Here is a 14,013-nt window from a genome sequence, read left to right on the forward strand (position 1 = left end):
ACTTTCATTTTCAGCGAAACTTATTAGTTTACGATTGAAGTAATAATTTGATACTACATTTTTGTTAATTGTTAGTAGGCTTTGAACACACTTCAATTACATATAATAGAAGTCTATATATTTATATTATATTATATACTATCTATATATTTATATAAATAATATTTTCGTGGTTTTTTAACTTTTCGTTAGTTTTTAAAGTTTTTTTGAAATAAAGATAAAAATGTCATAAATATGTGCACGTGATATTTTATGTCTCAATAATATTTTATCTGTTATATTATATATTTTATTTGTAATGGTTAATAATGTGAAATATTCTTTTGTATTCTTTTGTGATTTTCAAAGCATAATATTTTAAAGGCGCAATTCGTTAAAATTGAGATAAAATTATTCTAAAATCAATATCAATGCTCAAGTACTTACTTATACCTACTCGATAAGAACTTAAATAAAACAAAATTATTTTTCTCCTATTTTTATTTTTTTTTATTCAGGTAAATAAATTGTTTAATGGAAATGAGTTTTTGTAAATTAATATTTATTTATCTAATATTTACTATCAAAGTTAAATTGTAAAATTCTCATATATTTTTATTTTACATAAACATTAATGGTGAGCTACATTTGAAAAAAAAAATAGTATAATTTGTGGAGTAATAATTTATCCAAGTTGTATAAATAAACTTTTAGTATCATACTGAAAATAAAATTATTTAAAATAAATAACCAATAACAAATTGTTTTCAATACCGGTTTTTAAATTTAGAAGTACATTTTTTATTTATTTTAAGATAGAGTACATTTATATACAGAATTATTTAACAATAATTTACACTCATATTTGTTAATCTTCAATAGTCAATACCTAATTCAGTTATTCAAAATCTGAATTTTGGATTTTTGAATATACTTGCCTAAAAACTATATTTTCAAATTTTTGAGATTAATACTGTCTACCTAAGAAATGTCCTATGACGATACAAACGTTTATTTAGTTTTTTTTTATTATTATTATTTAACGCGCCCTCGGCAGCATAGGCCATTAGGTTTACATAAGTTTAGATTACATTACATATTGAATCAAGTTACATATAGGAGAAATTAATTTTAAATTTTGAAATGGAGGTTTACTGCAGTGATGAATCGTATGGTGTCGACAATGGCTTTGGGATGTTTGTGGAGTACATCGGCAAACGATTCAGGCAAGTTGACACTTGATCGGATGTTGTGGTATGTACGGCATTCGGTGAGTATGATTCAGCTGTGAAGACTGAGCAGGAGTTAGAGAGTTTGTACATGAATTCTATGTTGTTCCAAACAACTGCAGCTCCGACGTCGATTTGGTTTTGGATGCATCCGTGTAAATTTTTACAATAATACGATAATACAATAACAATAATATATCATAATAATATATTTACACGTAACATTAAAACGAATAATGGACAAGTTTTTAAAACTTTATTAGATAATAATTGTATAATGTTGTAGATTTTAAATTGTATTTGTGTATTTATGGATACTATTATTTCCATTTTTGTATAATATGTTATGCACTTTTTAAATGATAATATTTCTAAAAAAATTTTTTTTTAAGTTTTTAAAATATGAACCGTTTTAGATTAAAACGCCGTATTAGTAAAAATGTATCTACAAATAATTAATAATCAATTATTATAGTTAATTTTTTTTACATTTATTCTTTTTTTTTTTTTAAATATAAATAATATAATTATTTATTCAACTAATCAAGCTAATTTTTCGTCCTATTTTTAAGTTCGATAAACTATTGAATATAATACCATAGTGGTTAAACATTTAGAATTTAATTAACCATTTGCTCAACAAGATTGTTTAAATATTAAGATTTGGGATACGTTTTAGATATGTATGGAATGGTATACACGAAGTAAGATTATTGTGAAGCCTCATGAGTCATGACCAATTTCGCTTACACCGCAGATTATCATATTCAAGAAGCAATAGTTTTATGTACATATAATCAATATACAGTATTTAGTAAACACTTACATAAGCTAAGTAACTTAACTAATAATAATATATTCCGACTAAATTATACATATTTGAATTCCTTAAATGTTATTTCATATTATAAAATAAAAATAAATACTTATATTTTATTTCCTATACTAAGTTTGTCTAAAAATAAAAATGTTGATTTAATTAAAAACAAAACGTTCATATTTTGACGTTTGATTGGAGATCTGGTTGTAGAGTTTCCCTTAATTGTTAAGGTAAATTATGTTTTGATCTTGAGTTTGAGTATTTGTAGTAATCGATGAGTAGGTGTTAGACTGTTGACACGTTACACATATGGGAGGGTCTTTTCTAGCCATGAGGTGATTATATTGTGTTACAAATGTGTGTCCAATTCGAAGGCAATTAATCAAATTCTTAAAGGAAATCAAATTATATAACTTAATTTAAGCCTTTATTAAATTTTAATAGTAGGTATATATTAAAAAAAAAAAAAAATGTAATATATAACTAATGGCCTAGTAGCCGATGTTTATACGTTCAATAAAAAAAAGCTCATAATAGGACATACGAGTAGGTACAAGGCCCATAAAAATAAAGTACAAAATTATAGTGCATTTTTCAATGATAATTAAATAATTAATAAATAGAAGTAATCTAGTAGACAGTGTTTAATTTAGTTAATTACAGTTTTTAATTTTAGCTTTTATGCGCAAAAAAACAGTAAAATAAATTGGCACCAAATTGAACATTACAAAAAAAAAAAAAAAAAAAATGAGTGAAAAAGAATTATTTAAAAAAAAAATGTTTACGTTTGGTATCTAGGTCTTTGTCTATTAAACATTTATATATTATACGTAGGCTATTATAAATTGTCTATTATGAAAAATACATTTAACTCTTAGCACGTTTATACAGGTACCGTGTACTTGTAAACTGTTAGATGATTGGTGTATCTACTATGACTAGGTGAAGCAAGATAATTCTAAATTCTAAAGATATTTGTCGTTTTTGAGCATTATTTCTGAGAAAAAAATTGAACATGAAAACTTGACTGACAATTTGAGAAACCAGGTTGTCCAAGGGTGAAAGCCAAAACACAGAATGTATTAAATTTAATAATAATAATAATGAATAAAGTTGTAGTACATAAACACTTTTTAAATGTCTTGTTTCGTGAAGCCGTTAAATACAGGCAATACAGCAATCCGCTAGAATCTGAGTGAAAATTAAAAACGAGTTATTTCACTCCTAAACAACAAACAAGACGAGTAATTGGTGAGTCCCTCAATAATTTCAACGAGGAGGTCTCTCTTTAAAATACACACACACACAGAAATGCAACACGCGTGGATCTATATTATATTGCCACGGCCACGTGCCTAAGAAACCCCATTAGAACGCGTTGGAAACGATCGAGTCCGTCGAAATGTTTTATTCAACTGCTACTGCCCCCTACCCACCACCGCTTACCACCCGCCCCTCCAAAACCGTATACCAGTCATATTCTAGACTAAATCGCTTTATTTCGAACGTGTGCGGCCAAAACAATAGAGACCGTAGACCATCAATATCTGTTCCTTAGCTGTTGCCTTCCTCTATATCTCCTGTATATAGGTATATCGTAGGTGATGTAGGTACCTACATATTATATATATATATATATATATATATATATATATATTCGTAGGTCTTGTATAAATAATTTACAACCACGTTGCGGTGATTCGATAACATCCAACATGATGTATATTTATATACAACGTCAAGACGAGATGATGACGACTACGGGGACAATTATTGTGGATAAGGGTTGAGGGTGAAAATCAGAGAAGAAGTCCTGAGGGGTTTTGATGTTTCCGAGTTGCAGTTATGGGTTGGGTGGACCGGATCGGTAATATTGTAAAATCAAAGAGAAATTAACGAAAAAACGCGATTCAAAATCATTTATGTTTTTTAGTTTGTGTTTGAGATGGATCGCGATAACGAGTATTTGACGATTGTACGATCTCTCACGGATAGGCGAAATTTGAGATGGTTCATCGTTTTGTATAAATATAATATTACTACACAATATCATAATTTATACTATAAATATAAATAATAATAATAAGTATTTTTAGTAATCCGTAATATTATTTAATTATTTCAATAAGTCAATTTGATAATTTGCACATGTTTAAATCACAATATAAGTTGCCATACCGACATGCAAAAATTTATGAAGTGAAAAAATCAAAAATCTCGGAGTAATGCAAATTTTAAATTTTAAATTCCAAAATCAAATTTTAAAAATTTTCACTTGGTCACATTTTACGTTACAGCGGCAAATATGTGTGTCAAAAGTCACTTAGGAAATTCATATTTTTTCAAAATAAACTAGGTCTCTTGTGCAGCTCGTTTGAAATTTATTTGTTATTGTTTCACCATTCACTGTATTGTATATTTGTATGATAGACGAACGGCAAATAAGCGCTTTTTGGAAACAAATAACAAATTGTCAAATTTTTTTAAAATTCTCTTATTATTATTATATAGATGTTGTATTTTTTTGAATTTTTTTTTTTGCTTTTATATGATGGTATTGTTTTTCAAAGTGGAATTTATTTGATAAATGGCACTTCTAAGTTCTAATAACTGTTTTTATTATTACTATTTATGTTTGTATTTATTTTCCTAACTACCTGAGATAAGGTGAGAGTTGTTTTAATTTCATTATTTGTATACCTATTTCATAATTATTTCCAATGCTTAACAAATTTATATTCTCCTAGTTGTAATATATAATATCAAAACGAGTTACGTTGCCGATCGATTCGCGTGTTTATATAGTATAATGTGATAAATCATTGTATATATTTTTATTTGTAACTTGAAAATGTAAATAGGTACTGCGTGTCTGCGTGTAGAGTACTGCATACGTTGTTATAAAAAATAAATTCGATTAAATTAACCACGGGAATGAAGGCAATTTGGTTAAACAATTATGGTAAATATGACAAATTATAATCATAAGTAGGTACAAATATTTTATTTAATCATATTATATCATATAATTAATAGGTTAAAATTAAAAACTATGGAAGTACGATAAAAAATAAATATATATTGAAATAAGTAAAAGTATTATATGCCTAGCTGTTTTTATGCTAAAAACATGAATTTTCCAGTTTTCTAGGATGCAATATTTATATATAAAAAAAATTGGAGCGTTTATTATCAAAATAGTAAACAACACATACGGACGTACTATACTTTTTACCTACTTACCATTGTTCCCTAGTCTCGTGTAGTCGTTTTGTGCGACCAAAGCATCGTTATGAGATATTTTTCGTACCATGTTTCAACAATAATAATTATATAAAAACAAAAGTAACTACATAATATACACTATGTTCATACGTTCTAGAGAGCTTTATACGAATGTAATTGTGAAAATAAAGCATGAAACGAAACAATTCAAGTCACTTGAATTCTCCCTCCTTTGTCTTAGTCTTGGTCGAAAGGGTTTATCTTTTGTTTACTTTTTATTTTTAACAAACACTATCTATGTTATAAATAATATATTAAATATTATGATTATCAATAAAGTTTATTATATTATTTTTAATTGTACGCTGATACACCACATATTCGTGATATTTGAAAAATATTAATATTCTATTTTTGTAAAACACCATTTATTTATTCAATCTATTTAACACATCCAATTATTATTAAATCCATTTATATTGATTTAACAAATAAAATTTGCATTGTTTCAATACAAATTTTGTAGATATACAATATGTTTTACATAAATTCATAATCCACTTTATATTTATTAATCTTTTTTAGACATGGTTATGTATAACATATTTATATATTATATATATATACTTTATATATTATTATATTAATATGTATTTAGAAGTATTTACCAAGCATGCCCACCGTCAATTTTTCCTTTGGGTAATCAAATTAAAAAAAAAACATAATTTTAATAAATAGATTATTAAATGATAAAAGTGGAGAGAACGTGCTTAATGAATTATCCTGATGAGTGATGGATGTATCTGATATCACATACACATGATTTATATATTTTTTCAATGCTCACGAATAAGACCTTAATGGACATTTTATGTCTTATTGTTTTGATTTTTAAAAACATAATATATAAACCGTATTTTTTGTAAAGACGTGTGTTAAAAATAAAATATGTTTTAAACGTATTCGTTATTGCTGTATATATAATACGCTTTAAATAAAAGCATGAATACACGTATTTCACATCAATATCGAGTAACTGCTGTACTTGGATTGTAGTATGGTATTAGTATAATAGTATTTGTTGTATAGTAAATAAAAAGTTGTTACTTACATCTGTGCTTAGGCCGCGTAGTGCTGTGTCCTCCGTTATTAGCCACTTCTATATTTTACCAAAAATAAAAATAAAATATATTTTTAGTTAAAAACATTGTTAAAAATATCAGCTCATTTAAAATTATGAAATAAATAAAAATAAAAATAATAGAGTGTTACCAAACATAACTGGCACTGATGCCGGTACAATTTTATAGTACCTAATGCCGTTTTCGTTGCAAATAGAGACGATAATAAAAACTATTTTATGAAATAAATTCAATTTACTGATGCGTGTGCATCACTCGCGCACTTTTACTGGGTTATGTATATACTATATACATATACATATTATAGTGTTTAACCATGTAGGCTTGTTTATTGCCATTGGCTTACATATCGAAGTTCCACATTACTACTGCAAAAGAGTTAATCGAAATGAGTCGACTAGAATCCCGTGAGCTTTAAATAAAATCAATCAACACCAAGTTAGTAGGTAGGTAGGTACTCGTACATTCGCTAAGAATTTAATTTGCGTAGGTACCATTAATGCCAAAGATTTTAGTTTATGTTTTTTTTTCAAACTATTTTAAAGACCAGCTTATGTAGTTTTTTTTTTTACAAAAAGATTATTATAATTTATAACAATTGAATTTAAAATTATTTCTTAGAAAACGATGATCCGATGATGGATCTAAATCAAAATTTGAACGAGTAGTTTCTGAGTTATTAAAATGCACATGATAAGGATAAATTATAGTCATTAAAGGTGGTTGTATAATAATATAAAATATAAATTACTATATCATTATGTACAAGGTATTGAATTAAAAACTAGTGTTTATTATAATTGAACAGCAATTATAAACTATATAATGTCAATGAAATAATATCAAACACCGACATTTGTAAAATCGATACAACCCCATATCATTCAACCCCATTAACTTGACCTATTATCCTCAGTACACACAATTAAATAACTAAAACTACTCATTTAAATTTTGATTTAGATACACCAACAACTTCAAAAAAGTCTTCTAATTAACAATATTTATCTAAAAAAGAGTAATTCCTTTTGAAAAAAAGTTAGTATCGCTACTTGACACTCGTTCGTGCATTGAAATATTAAACCTAAGTATTTCAAAAATATATTGCTCTTAAAATTATACTTTTAATCTTTTTAATACACTTATAAAAATATTAGATAGTGTAGCTGGGACAGAGTAAAATACGTTATTAAGTTGCACGTATATGAAATTAAAAATTATGGTCTTGAATTCTTACAAAAGTTTAAATCAGGGAACAGAAACAAAATACAGTTGATTATCTGTTTTACATTAAATTTAAAATTAATAAATAAAGCTGATTGTGATTTATATTGATTTAGTGTTCTATTTTAAAAAATCGTATCATCATTAGAATTCCCATTAGTATAATATTATCATTATAGTCGTTATGAATAGCCAAATAAAATGCGAATTTCAAATGAGTGATTAACAATGTTAATGCAATTAAAACTTATGGAAGTATTGAATAATCGTGGTATTACAATATTAAAACCACTGATAAATCATAATGAATTCGATTGTACACACGCGATGTCTAATTCAACGGTAAAATCATATCTAATATACCTACTGATAATAATAATATAAAACATTAAATATTATTTAACTGTTTGTATTAGTAATTAAACATTTCTCATCTATTTATTTATTAAGTTAAGTGTACTAACATATTTTATCATAACTGTATAACTATTTTGAATTCTAATGTTTCAAATTCCATTTTTATTTATTATTTATGGGTGTACACTTTTTATATTAAATTCTAATTAACTCTTTTTTTTTTTAAACAAAACATATGTTTTTTTTTATAACTCTGGAAGGCTTGATGTGTGTTTGAATGTCTGTTTTAAACGCTTTTTGACTTTTTGTGATGAATAGGTATTTTAAACATATAACCTGCACCAAATGCGTGGTTTTTTAAATTTTTTAATTTCCTAACTAGATTTATTATTATCGAATTCCTCTAAAAACTCAAACTATAGATTTTTATACAAATTATAAATTATAATTATTAAAGATAAAATAAAATGTCTACATTTCTCACCTTCAATATAATTACGTGAGTACGTAACACTAATACTCTATACGAATCATATAATTATTTTAATCTACTTAGTCATTAAACCGTAAAATATACTCAATGAATGAATGTTTGATGATTTTTTTACACTCTTTATTGATGTGTTAACATCTTTAGGTGCCCCCACCCCCATTCTAAGGCGATAGTAATTTTATTTCTATGGTTAACTGTATAGTTCACTACTATATACTATTTAGTTTATCTAATCATACGAGTATTACATTTTTGGTTCTAAAAGTAAGCATATGTATTAATGTAGGTATTAAAAGAGTATAAATAACTGCATTTACGTTTCATTTGATTTTAATATGCTTCGTAAAAAAATAACATTAAATAATAATTGCGTTTAAAAACATATACTTACGGTATATTTTTATTGTGCCATCTGTGTCTCCGAGTGCATTTCTTGACAAACATTTGTACGTGCCGTAATCTTCGGCAGTAACAGACTTAATTGTGAGTTTCATTCGCGTTTTATATTGTTCAGTGACAAACTCTTCCGGTTCATATTTTTCTCCTGAAAATTAAATTACGAATTTTATAACTACGACTTAGCCGTTTAAAAATAAATTGTTACAAACAATAGGGGTTATAATATTATAACGTATCGATATTTGTTAAGTCTAATGTAATTTTATTAAAACGAGGAGCAGAAACAATTATGAATTTAATTCTTAATATGAAATCATTGTTTTTTTCAAGATTGCTTTTCATTTTAGATCATGCCTCGTGAACCTACTCCAATAATCATAAAATGGAAGTATTATATGAAATTAGTTTTGTATAAAAACATACAATATTCAACACATAGGTACCTATCAATATTCAAAAATAGATATTATGATGTCTGACTATTTAGTATTTATGACTAAAAATAAGGTTTTTAAATTATTAATAATTTGACTTAATCGTCTAAATTTATTTTCAATGCACATTTTATTCAAACGTCAAACTGTGTATAATTTTAAACATTGTAATATGCGATCGGTTGTTCGTAATGTATTATTATTATTATAACATAAAGAAAACGAAGCGTTGTAATTTGAAAATATGTACTCGAGTTTGAATATTACAATATGTATATTATGTATAGTATATATTTATTAAGTGCTCCAGCTTTCTAAGTGAACTATACCATATTTATACCAGTGTTGTTGATTTGACTTTATAAACAGAATTAATTACTTACTAAATTAGCATATCATTGTTTGAAATAAAATAAGACAAGATGTATGTTATATAATGAATACTATAAAAGTATGTACTAATAATTTCATACACTGTTGATTACAGTCTTACATTCTGAAACTCCGTAAATATGATCACTTGAAAATTTTCAAGAGTACATTATGTTATTAAAATATTGAATGACGTAAAATGTATTCATCAAGATTTATAAGATTCAATTGTTAATTTATTATCTGCAAATTACAAGGAATGAATAACATTAAAAAGGTTTCAGGTTTCAATTAAAGACGTAAAAAGAACATATTATTTTATCAACATTTCAATAAAACGAATGATATTACACCATAACATATTGCGTATTGATAATATAATACGTAATAATATTAATATTAAAAAGGCGGGTAAGTAGTGGATGTCGCTCTGCTGTACAGTAGGTTACAAGTGGGTTACTGTAATGGATGGAATTAAATTTGAATCCAATAATATTATATCATTGTATACGAAAAACGATTCTGAACGAAGACGGTTTATCTGTCTAGGATATATTATAGATTATTAAAAAATTTCAAATCTTAGATTTAAAAAGAAAATTTTTTAATAATTTCTAGTTTAAAATAATTTGCGAATTTTCGTGATTTTCGTGATTTTTACATATGTTGTTAAAATTCAAACTTTGAATGCTTGTAAAAAAAAATTGTGCCAATATATTTCTTTTATATTTCACCTGCTATTGTAAAAATATATTAGGAGCCTTATATAAAATTTAAAATTCTTAGATATAAAAGAAAATTTTTTTATGAATTTCTAGCATAAAATAATTTAAGAATTTTCGTGATTTTTACATAATATGTTGTCAAAATTTGAACTTTAAATGCTTATAAATAAAAATTGTGACTGTATTCCTTTTATTTTGCAACTGCTCTTGTAAAAATATGTTAGGAGCCTTGTATTAAATTTTCAAATCTTAGAATTAAAAATAAAAACTTTTATGAATTTCTATCTAAGATAATTTGAACATTGCCGTAATTTTTACGTATTTAGTCAAAATTTCAACTTTAAATGCTTATAAAAAAAAATCGTGCCTACGAATTTTTAATATTTTTTAACTGCTATTGTTACAATGTGCTAGAAGCCTTGTATTAAATTTTCAAGCTTTTCTACCGAACAAAAATATTTTTATCGATATTTATAGAAAAAAAAAACTAAAAAAATTGAAAAATTAAAATGTCAGTAAACAGCTCAAAACAAATCTAAATATTTTGAAAATGTTATCAAATATATAAAATGTCTATATAAACATTCAGTCAAAATTTCAAGTATCTGCGGTAATTTGTTTTAGAGTTACACCAAAATAAGGAAATCGCTAAAAGTAAAAATCCAATGTTGTAAAAATTTAAATTTCAAATGCTCATAAAAATTTAATTTGAATTTCCGGTGGAATTTTTATTTGTGATAAAGATTGAAAACTTGTAAGGAATCTTGTATTAATTTTTGAAATCTTAGATTTAAAAAGAAAATTTTATATGAATTTCTAGCTTAAAATAATTTGTGAATTTTCGTGATTTATACGTATTTTGTCAAAATTCAAACTTTGAATGCTTATAAAAAAAAATTGTGACTATGAATTTATTTTTATTTTTCAACTGCTATTGTAACAATATGTTGAGAGCCTTGTATTAAATTTTCAAGCTTTTCTGCCTCACAAATAAATTTGTATCGATATTAATTTAAAAAAAAACTAATAATGATCGAAAATTTCAAATGCCTATGAATAGTTCAACTTAAGTCGAAATTTTTTGAAAATTGTATGGTGGATAGAATATACTTATATAAACATTCGGTGAAAATTTCATATATCATTCGATTTAAAGTTACATCAAAAACCAAAATCGATTTTGTCGAAAAATTTCCCGTTTTTCCCTTAGTTTTTAGTTTGTTTTTCTCGATTATTTAGAAAAGTATTAAGAATTTTTTACTTTTGACTTCCTAAGGCCCAAAGTACCAACTAGATTCACTTTCTGATCGAACGAGGTACTGAAGTCAAAAATCGAAGCATTTTTACTGTCCCAAAACGTGATGACAGACACAAAAAAAAAAAAAAAACACACATCATGGTAAAATCAATACATTCATTGCTCCGCTCAGAATCTAAAATACGATATAGCTGCCCAGTACACACATATATATTTATACCATATATTAAGCTGAAATAAGCACAGGAACCGTTTTTAGGACACTAATTTGGCCTATTTGCAGATGGTGTACCTACTAATTTTATGCTTGACAGGGATGACTGATCAACCAAAACTTAAAATCAAACTTGATCATTTTTTCTTTCACTTAGAGTAACTACGTAGAAAATCAACAAACTCAAACCTCTTCAAAATAGTAAATACCTAAGTTCCATTTAAATGATAAATTTTGTTGGAGCTTTACTACATAATACTTGACAAACAAAACAAAATATAGGCACTAGAGTACCTTTTATCATCAAATTTATCGTATTAATAGTTTAAATTTATAGGCCGGAATTATATGAGAAATTAACTATTTTAAAATGCATTGGAAATAATAATATAGGTTAAAATATATCATGTGCGATTGTTATACATATATACATCATACACTGTTGTATATTATTATGTGTTTATTTTTAACTATTGATGGAGTCGGGATAATAATTGCTTATTTACATGGATGTTTTTTTGGCAAATAAAAGTTTGTAGAGTTGAGCACAATTTCTACTTCAATGAATTCTTAAAAACCCATTTATAAATATAGTCACTGAGTAACGTGAAGAATATCAGTTTATAATATTACAATAATTGTCAATATGTAGTTAAAATTACAAATTATACTACAGTACTAAACACATCGTTTCTTAATTTATGTGTTAAGCGAAACAAGTGCTCAATGTAGAAACTTTCATTTGAATTGTTTTGTAGTGTCACATTTGTTTCTTCTGCCAAAATGAAAATGTAATGTACATCTTGTTTACTATTATAATATCATAAAACATTATTTTGACTCTAATATTGTCACATACTCGTACCAACGTATGATAAAGAAACGCATGAGCGATATAATATAATAACATTATGATGTTTCACATTTGTTATTTTAACACACGGTCGTTAGTTGAGTAAAAAATAAAACTCAATAATAAAAGTGAACAAATTTCAATGCATCTAAAATGATAACTATGGAAAAATTATTTTATAATTTGACAGTGTTATATGTATAGACTTGATTTTTGATGATGATGATGCAGTGCCTACATCAAGCTATATCGTTGTGTTACAGCATATTCAATTTTAATATGAAACTCTTCCCGACCGTGTAGAAAGTCTGAAAGTAAGTAAGCATATAATTCATAACAGGAGTAACAACAATAACGATATTGTCAAAAAGTTTACGTTGCACGTCTTCATAACGTCAACCACTTGGTTAATAATTATTCTTAAATGCCGAGCAGACATGTGCGGACGGCACACGGCTATAATATACAAAATGCAACCTACCCACACAACAATTATCAATCAATACGATTGTATAAATATTCGAAATAGATTGCAGTTTAAATATTTAAAATCAAATATGTGTACATCATTGAATAAATATATATATTTTTTAATTGTAATCGAAATATTTAATACTGATTAATAAACATTTAAATTAAAATATTTTTTTTTCAATCAACATTTTGGATTACAGGAACTTTTAATTGTAATGCATATTAAATATATTTTAATTATATTTTATTGAATGTTGGCGTATCATAATTTACTCAATATATATATTTAAAATTTAATTTTTATTTATTTTTCATTAATTCAAAAATTTTTAACTTATTATTGTAGTAAAAATATATTTAAATAATATTAATATTAAATATTAAAAAGGTTGGCAAATATATGGTTTATATCACATTTTAGTCGTATTACAGTCTGTCAGTCTACTCTACTGCAGAATGCAGATACTATAGATTGGGCATACTGCATAGTTATAATAACAAAAACAGTATAATTAATATACTACAATACCTAGTTAATAATTATCGTATTATATATCGTCGGCTAAGACGTAATACCTCGTAAGTCAAAAATATTCATTTATAAGTTAAAAAAGAATTATGAATAAAATATTATTGAGTCTTACGCAATAAGTCACAAGTCACAACCGGTGTACAATCTGTAGTTGTACTATAATATCGTACAATGTACTATACAATATTATATAGCAATTTTATTTGTCTTGATTTCAACGTTTTCGTTATTGACTATTATTATTAAATATTAATAAATAATAATACATTATACGTAATTTATC

General features: G+C 25.5%; 1 protein-coding gene across 1 annotated transcript in view; it reads right to left on the bottom strand.

The window, feature by feature from the left end:
- The window catches only part of LOC107164921 (neurotrimin-like), a 202,456-nt gene that overhangs the window by 21,311 nt on the left and 167,132 nt on the right, over positions 1 to 14,013 (bottom strand). The window contains exons 7-8 of the mRNA XM_089221970.1: positions 8,861 to 9,013; positions 6,365 to 6,412 (exon numbers count right to left, since the gene is read on the bottom strand). Of these exons, the coding sequence (XP_089078096.1) occupies positions 6,365 to 6,412; positions 8,861 to 9,013 (201 nt within the window). The remainder of the gene's footprint in view (positions 1 to 6,364; positions 6,413 to 8,860; positions 9,014 to 14,013) is intronic.

This window comes from Diuraphis noxia, unplaced genomic scaffold (genome assembly GCF_037042655.1).
Source record: "Diuraphis noxia isolate RWA-SAM2 unplaced genomic scaffold, SU_Dnox_SAM2 contig0003, whole genome shotgun sequence".
In the NCBI taxonomy this organism is placed as follows: domain Eukaryota; kingdom Metazoa; phylum Arthropoda; class Insecta; order Hemiptera; family Aphididae; genus Diuraphis; species Diuraphis noxia.